Source organism: Antechinus flavipes, chromosome 1, assembly GCF_016432865.1.
Source record: "Antechinus flavipes isolate AdamAnt ecotype Samford, QLD, Australia chromosome 1, AdamAnt_v2, whole genome shotgun sequence".
Classification (NCBI taxonomy): domain Eukaryota; kingdom Metazoa; phylum Chordata; class Mammalia; order Dasyuromorphia; family Dasyuridae; genus Antechinus; species Antechinus flavipes.
Window position 1 is genome coordinate 536,278,265 of NC_067398.1, and position 20,413 is coordinate 536,298,677.

The 20,413-nt window shown below is 33.7% G+C and overlaps 1 protein-coding gene across 1 annotated transcript in view; it reads left to right on the top strand.

Moving 5' to 3' along the window:
* The first annotated feature begins 1,991 nt into the window (after positions 1–1,991).
* ADNP2 (ADNP homeobox 2) overlaps positions 1,992–20,413 on the top strand; it is a 39,443-nt gene continuing 21,021 nt past the window's right edge. Inside the window, exons 1-2 of the mRNA XM_051970581.1 lie at positions 1,992–2,323; positions 11,330–11,447. Of these exons, the coding sequence (XP_051826541.1) occupies positions 11,340–11,447 (108 nt within the window). The 5' untranslated portion in view covers positions 1,992–2,323; positions 11,330–11,339. The remainder of the gene's footprint in view (positions 2,324–11,329; positions 11,448–20,413) is intronic.

Consider the following 20,413-nt stretch of genomic DNA (forward strand, 5'->3'; position numbering starts at 1 on the left):
ATTTTACTCTTCAATAATAGCATAGGTTGTGATGATCTCAAGGGAAGAAAGATGAGTTCATCGAAAATGTTGACCACATCTGAAAGAATAGTCGGATTGATAACATCATCTTTATATAGATATAAATATATATGTACTACATATATTTATTGTGTTATATATAAATTATATATTTAAATATATTAAATTATATATATAATATAAATTATATTATATATATGGACATATACATACGTATGTATGAAATTGTATTGAATTTTTTGAAGTTCTTTTTATTTCTGTGATTTTTTGACTTCCTGGCATGTCAATTGTTTTTTGTTTGTTTTTTTAAGAAGGGCCAATTTCTCTAACTCTGAATCTTTGACAATAATCCTGGACATCTCTTTTATTCATCTGGATACTCTCTCTGCTTTTTGCCTAGAACATCTTTTGAGCCTAAAAATTTTTATGTCTTAGATATATGGTTCAGTTAACACACATATATATTAGTGGAGAGGCAATGTAGCAAAGTAGACATATGTCTTTTAGCTACAAGAAGTTACATCATTCATTTACTGGTGAACTTGAACAAGTCACCTGACTTTTTAGTGTTCTAAACTACCTTCTAAGTTGCACAGAAAGTGCTAATCATCATAGGCAAAGGGAATTTCTCTTTCCATTTCTTGTTCCCTAAACAATAAAATACAGATCTAATCCCTATCCTTATATACACCTTATGTACATATATTATCTTTTGGGTAAATATTTGGATACATGTGTTATCTACTACATTATTTTACAATTTTTGAGGTCACAGACTTTATTATACCACTATTTAGACTAGCCCCAATGTCTAACACAGTAGAGGTTCCATAATACTTGATGAATGGATGGATGAAAGGATTGAATGGATAGATTGATGGATGGATGGATGGATGGATGGATTGGATAGATTGGATGGATGGATGGATGGATGGACAGATGGATGGATGGATGAATGGATGGATGAAAGGATTGAATGGATAGATTGATGGATGGATGGATGGATGGATGGATTGGATGGATTGGATGGATGAATGGATGGATGGATGGATGGACAGATGGATGGATGGATGGATGGATAGATGGATGGATGAATGGATGTACAGATGGATGGATAGATGGATGGTTGGTTAAAAAACCAAGATACTCCAAAAGCTACCACTCTATATAAGACAACAAAATATTGCTTGAGATTTTTAAAAAATCTTCTAGGAAAGCAAGAATTCTTCTTTTTCTTATTGGCATGATAGAACTTTTAGATCATTTAAGACTATATAAACTTTTGAAATTAACCCCCTCACCATAAAATATTGACTTAAAAAACTTAATATTTCTCATGTAAGCATCTGAAATGGATTTTCCTCAGAATATGAATTAAGAAGTTAGTGCTTGGGACCCTAATCACTTTATTACCAACATTTGTCATATGAAAAATATTTTTCAAAGTTCTATCATCAAAAGTTGTATTCTCCAATGGCAAGATAGGGTTCTGTTCACAGGTTGTTTCCTATTGGCTCTCAATTGTGGGTGGAGTTACTAATTTCTTCAGCTTATCCTGTGGCTCCACCCCCATTCCATGCAAATGAGGCAATGCTCTGGTGGTAACATGTGATTGATCACATGGTTGATGACATCATCTCCCCACCCCCTTCTCATGATGTCATCACTAACTCCCTCAAACTCTCACGAGAGTTTATACAGATGCTACTTTAAGTGATAGACAACTGAAGCTAAATGTATTAGTAAGAATAGAGGTATTTTTTTTTTCTTCTTGAGAGGTGGGTAAGAAACAGGTGGTTTCTTCTCACTACCATTTTTGGACCTCTCATTCAGCTTTAGTTCAGGGGCCCAAGGTAATCTGTTTGGAAGAACCAAGGTGTCCCAATACAATCTTTCTTCCCATTGGCTAACTTAACTGGCATGCAAATGAGGCCCTACGTCATTTCCTGAGGTAAATCGAGCGCCATTTTCTCTTTCAGGCTGTGGAGGGAGGAGGGGACACAGTATTGCTGTTAGGGATGGATTTGTGTTGAGGCACCGAGGGGGTCCCTGCCTGCACAGGGGAGGCGTGGGGCGTTGACGCCGAGGGTCCCGCCCGCACTGGAGTTCCTGCACAGCCCCCCGGCATTAGGTCGGGTGGAAGGAGAAGAGCCCATCTGCAGGAGGGGAGGGGAAAGGAGGGGAGGACAGGGAGACGAAGAGGGGAGGCGTCTGGATGGTATTGTGAGGAGCGGAGGAGGAGGAGGCGGCTACGGCGGCGGGAGGAGGAGGAGGAAAAGAGCTCCCTCTTCAGCGCTGAGCGGTAGGTACAGTGTGGTCGCCAGCAGCATCCCGCAGTAGCGTCTGCTGACCAGGCTGCACTGAGAGGAAAGAAAAGCCGCGCTCCGCACACTCAGTCAGACGCGCCGTCTGATTGCGCGCGCGCTACTATCGCAATGAGGCCCGCCTGCATCGCCTTCCCGACCTCCTCGACGGAGGGGGCGGGGAGACTGGCCGGGCGGGCGCATCCCGGTCCGGGGTGGGACTGGGGACCATCTGACGGACGGTAGTGAGCGCGAGCTGCCTTCCCCAAGCTGGGACCTCTTCTGCCCGTAAATTGCCTTCTAGTTCGTGAGAAGTTTGTGTTTGCTGCATTTTCCCGCGCCCCCCACCCCCTATCCCGCTTTACTTCTCTCCTGGGCCAGAGGCAACCGCATTGTGACCTCACGGCCGGGGAATCCGGGGGACGTTCTCCGGACTGCTTGCCGGCTGCGCGCAGCTTTGGGGCCCCGGGGCTCAAGAACGTTCCGTTCTCCTCGGTGCCCTTAACCCCTCGTGTCCGGCTTGGGAGAAGTCACGTGGGCTAGGGAGGCGTTGTAACGGGGGAAAGGGGAGACGGAAAAAACGATGGCCGGGATCACCTGGGCTTCGGATTCTTCCCCCAGCCGGGTGCATTTGGCAAGTCTCCTTCCTCGGTCTTCCTAGTTTCCTTGCCCTCGGGGAGCTGGCTTTGCGGACTCGGCGAGCTAAGAACCCAAATAATAACAATCCTGCTTAGAGCCTTGGGCGATAGCTAGGTATAGAGAATTCGGTGGATCCCAAGAAGACTCCGAGGACTCGAGGTTCTAAAGACTCCTTTCCTGTTTTTTTATTGATTAAATTTGTTTACTTTTTATTTTCTTTCCTCCACCACGGAGAAAAGTTAACTTTGAAATCTGCTGGGACGATTTATTAGGAACTTACTTTATTTTCTAAAGCGAATACCAAATCGCACTTGTTATGTAAATATTAAGTGACTTTTAAAGTCTCACGTCCCACTTTTACTCAGTGCATAGAATTAACATGCTTTCTTTTGTTTACATCTCTTACTGTATTTTAAAAAATGCTCTGAGATTTAAAAAAAAAAAAAAAAACAGTTTCAGATAAAAGCCCAAGAAATGTAATTTCATTAGAAATTGAAATTTAGTTTGGATTATTCACTTGCATAGAACACTTGTTATTGATGCTTTTATCAAAACTGAATATTAATGTTTTTAACTTTGCCACTACTTTAAATTCTGAACTAAGAGAATAATGCTGTTATTCTCTTTGCCTTATTTATAGAAGTCAAGTTCTGTGTCTTAATTCATTTAAACATTTTCAGGGGATGTTTGGAAATCTTGTTAGTAGTTTTTCCAAAATCTCAGTAGAAAAAATTGACATCGGCTTTTCCCACTTGTTTGAAATCTTTAATATGTGAAACTGACTGATCTGAACACAGTTGGGCATTTCTCCCTTAAAAGTTTTTTAAACTATTGGAAAAAGTGGTTTTTAGCACTCCTCACATTTAAAATTTTTTTCCTGCTTGGACAGATTTGTGGCAGTGTGACTTCAGAGATAATTATGTTGCACTTTAATTTTTACAAAGTACTTTTCCCTTGTACACTATGTAGTGCAAGTTATTTTCTTCCTATCTAAAAATATAAAATTCAGGCTCTGCTAGGTAGGTTAATGACCTGACAGCTGTGGGATCATAAGGTATAAAGTTGGAAAGTAAACTTTTTTTCAGGAAATCTCCTTATCCAGATGAAGAAACTGCTGCCAAAGTCACACAGAATAAAGGCTGTTTATAGTTTTGTGTACCTTGCAGGGACTGACTTATATATTTCCCTTTGGTGAAGGTTGGAGGGTCATTGTAAGGGAAATTCTTGGTCACTTATATGTTGAGCTAGATGACCTCATTGCCTTGCAGTTCTTCAATTCCATGGGTAGTAAAAAAGTTCTCAACACTTATAAATAATATGAAACGTTTAGATTGTGTTATGAAATCATTTTCTTCTAAAGTGGACTTTCAAGGCTTCATGCATTCTAGAAGGTCTAGAAGAGCACCTTTAAAGCATAACTTTAAAGTTATGCTCATCTTTTAATTGTTGGGAAAAGGTATTTATTTTTGCTGATATTGTTAGTGCTTTTATTAGAAATTACAGGTTTGGTTGTCATTTACATGAGAATAAATAATAACAAATTTACCAAGGGGGAGTTACCAGAGTGATTTGGTTTTTGTCAACTCATTATGAAATTTGAATGTACAATGAATAGATTTTCACTTCTTATAGAGGACATTGTGTAGAAAACCACTGTCTTAATATTATTCTGTGTGATTAGTGCCTGAAAATAATAAAAGTTGAGTTAAGGATTCCTTAAAGTTGTGATTTTTTTTTTTAGCATGATAATTCTAATTTGACTCCTGTTATATTTTTCCTCTCTTGTTTTTCTAAAAGCAAATTAGGATGCTGACGTCTAGAAATGCTTAATACTAAATACTAAGACTGAATTAAGAACTAGTAAGTTTCAAAGAATTGAACAAGTCTTCTGATTTCCAGTTCAGTACTTTTTTCCAGTTCAGCACAATATTTGCTTAATGATTCACCAGTTTGATTATTGAAATCATTATAATCCAATTTTCTTTTTTTAAAAAGTGCTGTATTCTTTCACATTGAGATAAAGGCTAGAATTAGATTTTAAGCATCCTTAGGGTCTGCTAAGAACAGGTCTCTTCCTCTGTGTTGCTTATTTTCCATTCATCTGGACTACTGTATATCTGATAATTTGCCTTTTATTAACTCACTTGTCAGGGCAGTTCAGAGGTTTTATACTGGAGGTCAGGAGATTTTAATGTTTTTTTTTTTTTTTTTTTTTTTGTCATGAATCAATTTGGCAAATGTGAAAGATGACAAAAGGGAAGAAACAAGAATTTGGAGCCTAGCAGTTTGGGACTGTTAGTTAAGACCTTGTTCATTGCCTTGCTTTGATTCAAAAGATATCATGTTAAAGGACAATCTACCAATAGTCATAATAATGAACCTGCGTCTTCATGTAAAGATTACATTATCTTTTTTATATATGCTTTTTAAGAAAGAAAATTATGAAATATATTTTAGAAAGATTTGATTGATAGGCTAAATTGATGTTTTGATTTAAAAAGGATAAGTATTTGTATCCAGAAAATTTAATTATGATATGTGCTTTTGCTCTTAAACTGATGAGATAAATGATGAGTTGAGATATGTCTTAAAACCCAGGAAGGCACTGCTCAGGTGTGAGAACGTAGTGATATAAACATTCCAGTAACAAAATTGCCAGGTCATATTGAGTGCTTGAATCTGGGTTGATATGAACATATAACGGGTTTTGGCTTTTTCATAGTGCCAATAAAACATTTCTTCCCTATTTTAATCCACTGCAATCCCAAAACCCACTTGCCTTATTATTAGCAGTAATTTCAGATATAGGTAACAGTTGGAATATATGAACATAAGGTATGCTTGAAACTCTTGTAGCTAGTGCCTCATCAAAGCTATCTGATTTTTTAGCCATTGCTGTAAGACATTTTTATTTATAACCTTGATCAAGTCACTTTACCTTTATGGAATCTGTATAAAATGAAAAGTTTAAAGTATATATTTCCAAAATGAGATAATATTTCTAAAGTGCTTTGTGTAAACCTTAAAAGTGCCTTATAAATGGCAGATATTGTTATTTCCTCATTTCTTTGTGTTTTTGGTTTTTGCAAAAGAAACTATACAGTTTTGGTTTTTCTGATGTTGTTAGAATCCATTGCTCTTAAGTTAACTGACGGTTTGAAAAATGTAAGAAAAATAATCAATATTTAATTATTATTATTTTCCAAATTCATGGGAAATGCTAGATAAAATTAAGTAAAATGTTTGAGCAAGGTTCTCCAAAATTATTCAAAATATGTAGTTTTATGTTTCAGTTTATTTGTAAAGACTCTTCACAATTTCTATATAGCCAGATAAGCATTTTTTAATATTTGTGTGATCCTGAGCAAGTCATTTAACTCATCTGCCTCAGTTTCTTCATCTGTAAAATGGGGATAATCATATATGTAAAATACTTTGTAAACCTTAAAATTTCACTTTTTTTTTTTTTTTGGCTGAGGCAATTGGGGTTAAGTGACTTGCCCAGGATCACACAGTTAGGACATGTGTTAAGTGTCTGAGACCAGATTTGAATTCAGGTCCTCCTGACTTCAGCATAGGTGCTCTATCCACTGTGCCACCTGGCTACCCCTAAATGTAACTGTTAGGAAAACCCATTAGAGCTAGAAAGCTTCTACTTGTATATTTCTTTCCCTTTTCCATGAGAGGTTGAGATTTTGGAATGCATTTTAGACTTAGGAGACAAACTGAAGTATTAGAAACTAGAGATAAAGAATAGCAAGAGGGACATTTTAGATGGAGGGTAGACAACATGAAGTAAAGTAAAATGCTATAATGCTAAAAGGGTAGATTGGAGCCAGATTGTAAGTGTTGTATATTCCAAACAGAGGATTCTATATTTGATTTGGAAATCAGGGCTGCTGGAGTTTATTGAGCACAAGAATGATGTGGGCAGACCTATCCTTTAAATTTTGCCACCTGAATAGAGAACTAATTGAAGAAGGAAGAGAAGACCAGTTAGGAAGTTATTTTAATAGTCATCATTTATTAACGTAGCATACATAGTGGGCTATGTGTTAGACACGGTGTTAAGCATTGGGGATACTAAAAAACATAAAAGATGTTTTTTTCTGCTCTCAAGAAGCTCACAATTTAATGGGAATACAACATCTGAATAGCTGTATGAATAAACAGTAATATAGATTAAGTTAGAAATCATCAGAAGGAAGAAAATAGAATTGAGAGGGATCAGTAAAGGCTTCCTGTGGAAGGTGGTATTTTAACTGATAGTTGAGGGAAGCAGAAGACAGATGAAGAGGGAGAACATTCAGGCATGGAGGACAGCCAAAAGTTGGGAGATAGAAACAAGAAGGCAATGTCATTATATTACAGAGTGTAGGACTGGGGAGTTGGAGAGGAAGTGAGTAACGTAAGATATAAAGAGACTAGAAAGGAATGAGGAGGCAAATTACAAATTACTTGAACATCAAATATTTTTTTGTTTGGTCTTGAAACTGATGGAGATTATTGAGTAGGGGAAGGGTAACATGGTCAGATCTGTGTAAAGAGATTATTTTGACAGTGGAAGATAAATAATTATCTGGAATGGGGAAGAGAGGGATATCAATTAGCTATTGCATAGTTCAGGTTTGAAATACTGGGGGCCTGTACCAGAGTGTTCACAGTGTCAGAAGAGAAATGTATATGAAAGCTAGAAATAAATATAAAATCAACAGATATGAGAGCCAGAACTAAGGTTGGTGGTGGTGCAAGTGGAGAAGAGACAGATAAGAGGAAAATTTTGTAGATAGAATTAATATGGGTAAGCAATAGCTTGGATAAAGGGAAATGTTAAGCAATTGAAGATACTTTGGAGATTGGGAACTATGGATAGAAAGAAAGATAAATGTGCTTTTGACAGAAATAAAGAAATTCTTGGAGAAAGAAAATTTATTTTTTCCAACATGTTGAGTATGATGTCTGTAGGACATCCAATTTGAAAAGTTTAGATGGAGAAGTGAGAATTATACTGAGAAGAGGAATTTTGGAAAAGATCCACAGGGACACAATATGGATGATGATCAGAGGAGACTGAGAAGGCAACAATGAGAACCCAACATAAAGTTGTCATACAGCAGAGAGATTAAGAATGATGAAGTTAGAAAATCTTTTTGCTCTGGCAGTTAGTGATCATTGATAACTTTGGATGGAAATTCTTTAGTTGAGTAAAATAAGAACCCAAATTGACAGGAATTAAGAGGCTAAAGCTAGTAAGAGAGTAAAGGAAGTGAAAAAAATAAGTGAATTTTTGCAAAAGGAAAGAGAATAAGAGGATTATAGTTTGAGGGGATAGTGGTGTCAAATGAGGATTTTGACTTATATTTTTAATGAAAGTTGGTCTCTGTTTTTAAAAATTATCATTTTTCTTGAGGTCTGTTTACTTCATATACGTAGCTTCTATATCTTTCCCAAGGAACTTTCCCTAGAAACAGACTCTAAAAAGAAGCAAAATAACCAGCGCATCAACAATTTGAATAGTGTAACACTTGGCAATTCTCAAACTTTTTGGTTTCAGGACCCTTTTTTCTCTACAAAAATTATTGTTTCTATAAATTATATCATAAGGACATCCTAGTAAATGTTTACCATCTAGCTAGCTCTCTTGAGGAGAGACAATCTTATGGCCAACACAAATTTTGTTTGTTAATTTTCTAGTAGTATTTTATTTTTCCAAATACATGCAAAGATACCTTTCAACATTCACCTCTGCAAAATCCTGTGTTCCAAACTCTTCTCATCTCTACTTCCTCTTACCCAAGACAGCAAGCAATCCTGATATAGATTAAACATGTGCAATTCTTCCGAACATTTCCACATTCATTATGCTATACAAGAAAAATCAGATCTGGAGGGGAGGGGAGAGAGGGGCCATGAGAAGGGGGGAAAAAAATCAAACAACAATATAGTGAAAATGATGTGCTTTGATCCACATTCGATCTCAATAGTTATCTTTCTGAGTGTCAATAACACCAACAAGATTCACAACAATATTATGCAACTGTCAATTCTGAAGAACGGGATTCTTTCCAACAATGAGATGATTGAGGTCAGTTGCAATGGTCTGTGATAAAGAGAGCATCATCCAACAGAGAGGACTGTGGGAACTGAGGGTGAATCACAACATAGCATTTTCACTTTTTGTTGTGATTTGCTTGAATTTTCTTTTTTCTTTTTACTTTTTAATCTGATTTTTCTTGTGTAGCAAGATAATTGTATAAATATGTATGCCTATTTTGGACTTAACATTTTTTTTACCATGTTTAACATGCGATCTGGGAGGGGGAAGGGAAAATTGGAACGCAAGGTTTTTCAAGGGTCAGTGTTGAAAAATTATCTGTGCATATGTTTTGAAAATAAAAAACTAGAAGGCGCAGTGGATAGAGCACTAGCCCTGAATTCAGGAAGACCTGAGTTCAAATTTGGTCTCAGATACTTAACACTTCCTAGCAGTGTGACCCTGGGCAAGTCACTTACCCCCCAATTGCCTCAGCAAAGAGAGAGAGAGAACACCAAGTCCATCAGTTGATGATCCCATAATCTTGTAATTACCGTGTCCAATGTTAATGTTCTCTTGGTTCTGCTTACTTCAGTTAGCATCAATTCATGTAAGTCTTTGCAGGCTTTTCTGAAATTAGCCTGTTCATCATTTCTGACTGAACAATAATATTCCATGTCCTTCATACATCGTACTGGTGGGCATCCACTCAGTTTCCAGTTCCTTGCCCCTACAAAAAGGGCTGCTGCAAACATTTTTGCACATGTGAGTCCTTTTCCCTTTTTTATGATTTCTGTGGGATATAGGTCCTGTAGAGAAACTGCAGTGTCAAAAGGTATGCACAGTTTTATTGCCCTTTGGGCATTGTTCCAAATTGCTCTTTAGAATGGTTGGATTAGTTCACAACTTTACCAACAGTGTATGTGTCCCAATTTTCCCACATCCCCTCCAACATTCATCATTATCTTTTCTTGCCATTTTAGTTAATCTGAGAAGTGTGAAATGGTACCAGCTAACGTTTTTTCTGATTGTGATTGTTTAGACAAAGCAGTTGATCAAATCTTGACAGTTCTCTTTACTGAATTCTGAGATAAATGCTCACATTGAAAGTTAATTTTGGTTCAGGCTGACTCCAACATACCGCTGTCATATGTATCAAATATTTAATAGGTAATTTAAATAATAATAAATCCAATTACATGTTAACATAAATAATTTTATAAAAATAGCTTTTCCCCCCAAAATAGTGAGATTTTACATTATTTTACATAATTTTGCAAATTTCTTTTATATTTATGAAGAAAAATCTAGCTTCATACACAGAATGTAGTTTTTAAAAAGAGGCATAATTTAAAGGACAAAAAATGTTCTAGTATTGATATGGAAATAATTTTGATTTCTAAGACCCTCTCCTCTTCCCTCCCCCCCCAAAATGGTTTCAGGGTAGGCTTCAGGATTCAGTCAAACTTTGAGAACTTTTGATATATGCAATCTTCCACACTTGTAGTCCTTACCTTTGCAGTGAAGGAAGGGATTTTAGTTTCGCAATTCTTCATAAAGTCAAAAATTTGGTTTTTGTTCTTATAATTATTGTGTATTGGTGTTTTGGTTCTGAAGCAATTCCCATGTCTTCCTAGATTACTTATTCATAGTTTCCTATGTATTTGTAAACCATTTACCACATGTTTATTCATTTTATATTCAGTGGGTATCTACTTTGTTATCAGTGTTTTGTCTTACAAAAAGTTCTATGAATATTTTGTTTCTGAGTCAAGAATATGGACATTTTAAAGCATATGATTCTAAATTGCCTGGTTCAGTTGGACCACTTCATAACTTAACAGGGTACTTATATGCCTGCAATGTGATATAATTTTTAAAATAAAACTTAAATATAGAAGTCATTTAAAAGAAACTTTTAAATATAGTTTTTCTGCTTCAGGATAGACAAAAGTACAGCTATTATAACAAAATGTTTATTATACTATTTATCCAGAGTTCATCTGTATGGGAGAATGATTGTAAAAAGCATTACCTTTCATTCTTATGTAATATATTGTAATTATTTTAAAGGTTGTTGAGTATAAATAACATCTCCTTTATTACTCCTTTCATGTACTTTGTTAATGATTACTTAGCGCATCTTTCCTACTCATAACTTTTGATATTATGGCTACAAAGAGAAGTTTTTCTTATTTATCTTTTGAGAAGTACAGATCCCAATAAGCAAGTGTTAGAATGTTTTAAAATTTTAATTGCAGAAAAATACAAGCTCTTAGTGATATGTACTTATCATATTCTTGGTTTTTTTTTTTTTTTGCTTTTGCTTTAGGAAAGTCACAATGTTTCAAATTCCTGTTGAAAATCTTGACAATATTAGGAAGGTTCGAAAAAAAGTGAAAGGCATTCTTGTGGATATTGGCCTTGATAGCTGCAAGGAATTATTGAAGGTAAGAGGGAACTAGTAATAACTATAAGTTGTTAAATCAAAATTACTTAAATCTTGTCACATCTTCATATAAGAATTTGAAAAGTGAAATAAACTGATATCTTAAATTTAGTTTCTTAATATAAAGTCTTACTAGATAGTCTTATTTCTTTACATATAGTCAACTATGGAAAATTTGACTTAGCCTGCTACTTGTCTTGGTTATTGCAGTGAGTTCTTTGTGAAGTAGCCTTGCATATTTATAGTCATAAATAATAACAAAAATATCATTTCTTAGGTAATTAAGTTTTTTAAAATGATATGAACTTAACTTTATGAAGATAAGAACTTTTGAATGCAGGGAAGTAAATATAGTTCTTAAGTGCCCAATTAATAGTAATTACTTTAAGTCATTAGCACTTTAAGGATTTGTGATTTCATAAGTGTGATTACTTTACGTAAATGATACTTAATTTTTCTCTGATAACTAATTTCCTGTTGGTCTAATTTTTCAACATCGTTGATAAGAATATAGAAACAATAAGTAGTTGTTATCTTTAAACCAGCTTGGCTGCTTACATTTCCAAATCTTCATTCCATTTCTGTCAGTTATGTTTTGGAGCTCAATTTTTATTATTGAATACTGTTGGTATTGCTTATACTTTTGGATATTGTAAATTAACAAAATTCCCCTGCACCCACATACCAAGTTCCTATCTCTAATCTAAGGAATGGAGGATCAGTTTCGAGGTTTCTGTTAACAAGGAGAAAAACCTTTGTAAAGATAGTACTATGTTGATTATTAGAGAAGGTAGAGATGTCATTTACCTACTGTTAGTAGGTAACTCCTACTGTTAAGAAGTAGTAGTGAAATAGGTCATTATTGAATTTCTTTAATGACATTTCTAAGTCTTTTTTTTTAAACCCACCTGTGAGTTGTTTATGTTTTATTCATGAACAGCATTATAACATTTGATCTTCAGATAGAGATAAATGGAATGTTTCTTGGCAAGTAAGGGAGAGAAGTAGCTCATATAAAGATAACCATTAACAGGAGAAGATTGTTGTTTTTAGGGATACATATATGTGCATATTATACATGTATGCATGTTGTATAGTGTTTTCAGGGGCTATACAACTGAATTGTTATAAGCTAAAGACATGAAGTAATTTTTCCCTTACCTGGTATCAATAGTTGGATGAATTTGTAATCTCTATCAGTAGAGATTATAATCTATCCACAATTTTTAATTTGTGAGACTTTTTATTTTTACTGTATCTTTTCATGCATTCTTCATCATAAGCCATTTGGGGGAGAAAGGGAACCTTCCAAATATATTAATATTTCTTTGCTTCCAATTGAAAGCAAGTGACTGGCTTTCCATTAATTATTGCTACATGTTTTTGCCACATGATAGGCTAACTTTATTGTCCAATTGTGCCTTTATTTTTTCTCATCATACTCTTTATGCTATTTTTCTTTCATTTTTTATTGATGATGTATTTCAGTAAAATACAAAACTTGAAGTTAGGAGACACTTAGATGCTTATCTAAGCAAGGGTGATTCCATTATCATGAAGGTGGTTTCATCAAGAAAATACTTATCCCTTACATTCTGGATGGACTGATTCTTAATTTCCTCAAAGGCAAGAAACTCTTGACTATTTAATTTATAACAATGGAGAACAGCCATGTTCATGCTTTCCCTTGATAAAAAAGAAAAACCCAAAAGAGAGGAGACCTATGTTTGAATTTGGCATTGTGGTTATGGACAAATCACTATAAAGTTTTTGTATTAGTAAAATAAGAGTTACCTCATAGATTTTGCTATTGTTTGGGGGATCAACTGAGATAAATCTGCAAAATAATTTACAAATCTTAAAATGTTACAGAAATATCAGTTGGTTTTTCTTACTGATTTTTGGCTATTTTAGCATTCAAATAGCATCACTGCCAAGTAGTATCACTTCCTGAAGAATAAGAAAAGAAATTCAGTAGCTTGTATAAAAATATTTTTTTCAAAAGTGTAGTTTTGTTTGTTTTTTTATATATAGAATGTGTAATGAATTTGTGGGTCATCTTTGCAAAGGGACTGTGCTAATCTTCGGCTCATCTGTCGAAACAAGAGCACTACCATTATAATTTTTAAATTTAAATTAGTTTTGTAATTTTTCATTGTAGTTTGGAACTGATTTTGTGTTTTTGCAAGCTTCACTAAACCCATATAAGCTCTACAAAGAATTACCAAGCTTGAAATGCTTTAAGTATGGGTTTAGCAATGAATTATGTATGTTTATCGTCCAAAAATCATAACATTTAAAGCTAGAAAGGAGCTTAGGATTCATTTAGCTTAAACTTTATTTTTACAGATGAAGAAACTGAGATTTAGAGGTCATAGTGGTCTAAGATCTTGTAAGCAATAAATAACAAAGCCATGATTTATAGTCATATTTTCAAGATTTCTAATCTATTGTTCCTTTTATTATTGTCCTTTAACTTGGAGGGGGTTATCACTAGAAATTGGTCCTCAGTCTTTTTGTTTTTTTTGTTTTTGTTTTTGAGTTTCTCCCCTGAGGTGTAGAAAGGCTATTATCATCTTGATCCCTTAGTGAACCAATTCAACTCTACATTGTCCATTATTCTTGAATCCCTTGCCTCCTTGACTTATATAGCTAGTTACACCTTTTTTAAATCCCAAATTCCATCTTCCTTCACTCCTATTTATTCTTGAATGGAGAAAATCACGAAATGATTTTATTGATTGATGTAGCATCTAATAGGAACTTGGCCCTTGATGCAATTTGACGATCATTCTAGGACCAGTGATGAAGCATGTTGCTTATATCCTAATAGAGAGCTGTGAAATAAGAAACTTATTTTTTGATACTGCCAGAGTGTGAATTTGCTTTGCTTGACTGGTATTGTTTAAAGGGTGTTGTTTTTCTTTTTTTCAATTGAGGATGAGATTTGGGAGGAAATACAAGATTAGTGATGGTGTTGCTTAAAAAAGAGAGCGAGAGCGAGAGGGAGAGAGAAAGAAAGAGAGGGAGAGGCATCTAAAGTATTTTTTAAACTGCATTGGGATTAAGAGAAGAAAGTTAAGACGAAAACACCATTAAGCAGAAGAGAGCTTTGAAAGTAATATTGATTTTTAAAAAGGAGAATATGGTAGAAATTTATGGTTTCACATAAGCTTTTTTATATTCTCCTTTTTTTTTTAATAGTTTGGAACAATGTCAATTGTATTTAATGTGAGTTTTGTTATCCTTTAGTATTTTGTGCATGATTTTGTTGTGGACATGATATTTATATTTCTTTTGGGTCTGCTTTTTTCATTCTTAAGTTTAAATATATCTCCCCAAATTTTTTTTTTGTAATTCTTTATATTTGCCAGTCCTTGTGGTACAGTTAGCTCAGAATATCAAAATGTCTAGTTGGAAGGAATCCCAGAAATCAATTAAACCAACCCATACTTGACTTTAGAAATAACATCTACAGAAAAATGTAGAAGTGACTATTCAACCTTTGTTTAAAGATTTCTAGTGAATGAGAACTTTCTACCTCTTGAGGCAGGCAATTTCAGTTTTTAATAGCTGTAAACATTTAGAAGTCTTAACAGCAAATCTGAATGTACTTCTCTGGAACCTTAATCTAGTTCTACCTTATGAAGAATGTGAAGTGTGGAACAAACAAAACAAATCTGAACACTTTGTATGTGAGGGCCTTTCAGATACTTGAAAACAACTATCATATCTTCTCTCCTCACCCCACTCCCTTAGTCTGCTATTTCCTTTAATGGGAATTTTGTGGACTATTTTCTGTTCTTTGCTCTCCTACCTCCTGTTTAAGTAGGGCACTATTACCCATGTCTGGATTGAACATCAAGCATCTCTGCTTGTTGAAATTGTTTTACTCCTTCAAGACTAAGTTCTAGTGCCATCTCTCCTATGAAGCTTTTCCTCCTTCAGTCTCTTTTCTCTGTTGAACTGCTTCCATGCACTGATTACGTTCTACCACCCTTTGTTTGTTGCTCTGTATTGACTTGATTTACCTTATTGCATTCATTAGGTATCCTGTTCTTAGTTCCCTGCTTTCTTGTTTGCATCACTTTGCTCAAGTCTTTCTGTGTTACTTTGAACTATTCGTATTTGTTTTTTTCCGTAATACATAGTAATATTCCACTATGGTGATATACCACAGTTCACTCAGTTATTCTCCAATTATTGGGCATGTATTTTGTTTGCACATCTTTCAGGAATACATTTTGTTTTGATACATCAATTTCCCAATGAACAACTCCTCCCTCCATAGTGTCTTCTCATAAAAAGCAGGTAAGCATAAAACTTTAACTTAGATTATGATTTATAGTACATGTAACATTTGACTTTTAAATTTAGCATTTCTTAACACACAGGAAGTATACTTTAACTTTCCTCATTTGGAATGAAGATTGGCCAATATATTTGACCTGAATTCACTTGTTTTTTAGAGCTATCTTCATTGTTGTTATTGTGCATTGTAATATTCTTTATCAGTTTGTAAAATATTACTATAGTTCTGTGATTCTTATTAGTAATTCCTGTTACTAATGTTCCATTACATTGGTATAGCACATTTTTTTAAGCCATTTCCCAGTTAGTTTAAGATTATTAAAATTACTTATAATCTAGTATGAATGTTTTATGATTTTTTTTTTTGTCATTAACTTTCTTGGGATAAAACCCAGTAGTAAGGATCACCATTTGAACAGGTATGATTAACTTAATAATTTTTTTCATTTTTACCTTTACAACATCTATGTTTTATGCCTCCTCTCTGATATTGATTTATAATTTTGAATAATCTTTTTATGTTATTTATTTTGAAAATTGTTGGTATATGTTGACCACTTATTTATTAGAGTTCTTGCTGTGAATTTGTTTCAATTCTTTGTTGTATAAGAACGTTGCTGCAAAGATTGATTCCTTTCCAATCCAGATCTTTTGATTTTAATTGCATTGATTTGGTTCATGCAGAAGATTTAAAATATCACTAAAATTATAATCTTGATCCTCTACTTAGGTACTAGTTTCTTCTCTAAAAGATGGAAAAGATTTGACCTTGTATTCTCTTGTAATTTTTAAATTTATTTAATTTAAAATTTTATGTAATTATCCTGGCTAAAACTTTTTTCCATCAAAAGTTTTCTGAAGGATTTTTATTGAATGAAGAATCTCTCCTGGTAGATTCTGTTAGTTTAGGTAGATATAACATTTTGTAATATTTTTTCCTGATTCTTTTCAAATTTTTCTTCTATGATTTGACAGAGTTAAATCTGTATGGCAATTAAAGTAGTATCATTTTGGCATAATTACATCAGAAAGTTCCTACTGATTTTTTTTCTTTTTGTTTCTCTGATGTTTGTTTTATAATGGAGTTTAAGTCCTATGCAGGTAAAGTCTCAGACTTTTCATGTTTTTATTTTGGTAATTTCTTTGAAATAAAATTTTTATCTTTCTGGTTTTACTTGTTGGAAAGATGCAGAAGTGCTAGTAATTTTTGTGAAGATATTTTGTATCCTGCTACTTGACTGCCTCTATTAATTTTTAATTATTGTTCTCTTTTCCTAATGCAGTTATACTATCTTTTAAGGAAATAAAGCTTGGCACAAGAGAAGTGCTACTTAATTTCTTTTTTCTTGTCTTATTGTAGTTAGAATTTTGAGTATGATGTCAAATAATAGTGAAGCCATCTAATTGTAAAATCTGAAATTGATGGATAAGTATCCAGCACTCCTCCATTAAAATGTCAACTCTTAGTTTTAGTTAAAAAAAGTTTTTTCATATTATGCTCTTCAATATTTTTCATGTAAATGAATGATGTATTTTGTTTATTATTTGTTGTTGTTGATGAATATTTTCTTAATGTTGAAGCAATCTTACATATCTGTAGTATAAATCTAACTTGTTTTAATGAGTATTTTTCTATGTATTGCTACTTTATTTGCTGTTTTGATAGTTTTGTAGAAATAATTAATAATCTTCATCTAGTTTTTTTTTTTTTTTAATTCTTCCTTACTCTTGATTTTAGATTCATCTGCCTCATCAATGGACATTGAAAGGATGTTTGCATTATTGTGTAATTAATTAGGTATTTAATTGTTTGATAGAATTTACATGTAAATTTTTCTGCTTCAAGAACTAGTTGGTTGCTATGTTTCTCTTTCTGAGTGTTAGAGTCTATGTCCTCTTTGTGTTGATAGCAGTTTTGGTATTTACTACTTATCATGGAACACTGTGACATGTGCCACATTAAAAAAAAAACAAAACACCTGATAACTGAAATAAAGGACATAAAAAAATTGTTATTGAAATAATATAGACATTTTGTATGCCACATTTATATCCTTGAGATGTCAAGAAATGTTCCAAGAATCATTCTTATAGTAGTACTTTGGGTAAATTTACTCTCTCACTCAAAATAGGGGACTTGACAAATCTCATAGGTTTAATTATCATCTTCATGCAGATATTGTTAAACATACTTATACAGCTCTAGTTTCTCCTGAGTTCTACATCAACTTTCTATTGGACATTTCAAACTGTATATTCCATAGATAGCTCAAACTTAACATGTCTGAAACAGAACTCACTATCTTCCTTCCTTCTCTAGTTTCCCTCAGTCCACAATCTCTCTGTTTCCTTGAACTCTCTGCTCTAACACACTTTGCATTTAATTATTTTCCAGATTTTATTTTATTTTTTCAAACTTTTCATGGGGAGTATTAAAGGCCATACATCATTTACCTTCAGATTTCTAGATGCTCTTTCTGTTCCTGTTCCTCTCACAATATCTACCTGTTCAAATTCTCTTTTGCCTTAGCACTCTAACCTTTTTCGTTCCATGATTCTCTTGGAAACCCCTGTTTTCTTATCCCTGTCTTTTTTTTTTTTTTTTTTTATACCACCTGTGCGTTTGTTTCTTACTGAATGAAAATATAATCATTTATTAAGAAGCCTTGAGAGATGTAGCTTTGGGCTAGTCTAAAAATAAAACCTATGTCTACTTTTAGATGTTAGTGAAGGATTTTAATGAGAAAATATAAGATTAAATTGAGGGCACAGTCTTGTGCCTTTTATTCTACTGTACTTGATGTGGTCTAATGGTCTAAACAATTTAGCAAATGTTTAAAGGCTTAATATATACAAGGCACTATGCTAATAAGAACAAAGAATGAGAAAGAAAATAAAAATGAATCCCTGCCTGAGAGCTTGATTCTACTTGATGTCTATCTCTATTTTTAATTTGGCCCTCGTGATTAGATCCACAAGATATCATCGTGAAAACTTTCCATCTCTAGTTCACTGTACTCTTATAAACTTCTTATAAGATTCTTTTATCCTAAACTGTGCTTTATATGTACAAATTCTGTTCATGAATGCTATTTAATTATTGATCTTCCCTTTATTCTAAAGCCCCTAATTACAAATCATCTCAGTGACTGAAAAACATAACTAAGCTCTTGAGTTTCCAAGTTCAAAATTTCTTAATTTCCAGAAAGGTTTTCTAGGTGTCTTGTGGTATTGGGAGCTGCTCTACCTATGTGTGGAATATGAACTAAGAAAAAAGCATACCTTCTGATCATAGCTGATAGACTTGTGGCAAGCTTGGGAGTTATCAAAAATTCAGGGCTCATTTGTTTTTTCCTTTGGAAAATGTTAGATGTCCTGCCCATAGGCAGAAGCTATTAAAAGGCTTTTCTGATTTTCCCCCAATTAATTGTCACTACTTGGCCCCCAAATCTATGTAATCTAATTAATAGTTTCCTGTCAAATTCTCTGAAGAAAACACTTATTTTTTCATCACAAATCATAAAAGAATTTGTTTACCTCAAAAAAAATCCTCAAAAAAAAAAAATTTGTATAGTAATGTTTTTGAAGGCATAATCCTGTCTTTCTTACCTTTAGAGCTTTCATAGGATTTTACTTGCTTATAGTAAGTAATAGAATAAACTTTTTTGAGTGAATGGGATAATTTTGTATGTGATCTAGGGACTTCGAATACTTGTGATGCCACATGAGTTTTGCAATAATACAACCACAATTCAGCATTTAGAATAAATATTTAATGAGATTTTCAGTTTATAGGCATCTCTTTATCACATTTAATTTTTCTCTGGCAAACCCTATAGAACTTTAACATATCTAATCTGGCTACTTCTTTAGCATTGTGGCAAACATTTTCTTTATTTCAATTCTGTTCAGTTTAGCAAACATTTTGTGACATTCCTACTAAGTATCATACATTAGTAATCATTGGATGTTCATAGACAAAGCAAAACATCCCCTCTTTTCAAATGTACATTATATTAAAGGGAGGAAAAATATGTAAATGAACTGTGATAAAATCACAAATGATCAGAATTATCAAGCTTAACAAAACATTGTATATTCTCCAGAATGCCTCCTTGCTCTCTCGCTCTCCATGTCTGTTTTGGAATGTAGTTTTGTGCTTTATATAGTTCTACTTCAGGACCAGTTGTAGGAAAGTGTTTGATTTTTTTTAATTGGAATATGTCTTCTATGATAGAAGTGTTCACTGTAGTATGAAAAGTCTGATGTCCTTGACAACTAGATTAAATTTACCTTGTATAAAGGTCTCAGAATAAAGATAATTAGTTTTGAGTATCTTAAAAAAATTCTCTTAACTGTATATGTAATCATATACATACACATGTCTCTTTATTCTGTATATTCTGTTATCTGTGTGTTCTGTTCCCTGTAAAGGAGGAGAAGGCAAAACTGCGTTTTCTCTTTTTTATACTTAGTAAAGTGCCTGGCTATACTTGGTATAGTAAATGACTAGTAAAAGTTAGGAAAGTGTCCTAATTTTAAAAATGGGAGGATTGAGACTCAAAAGAAGTAAAGTGACTTGCCCTTTAAATATATTGATGAGATGGAGGAAACTATTTAAAAACAGCAGAATTGGTTCTCATTTTGTGTTAATTT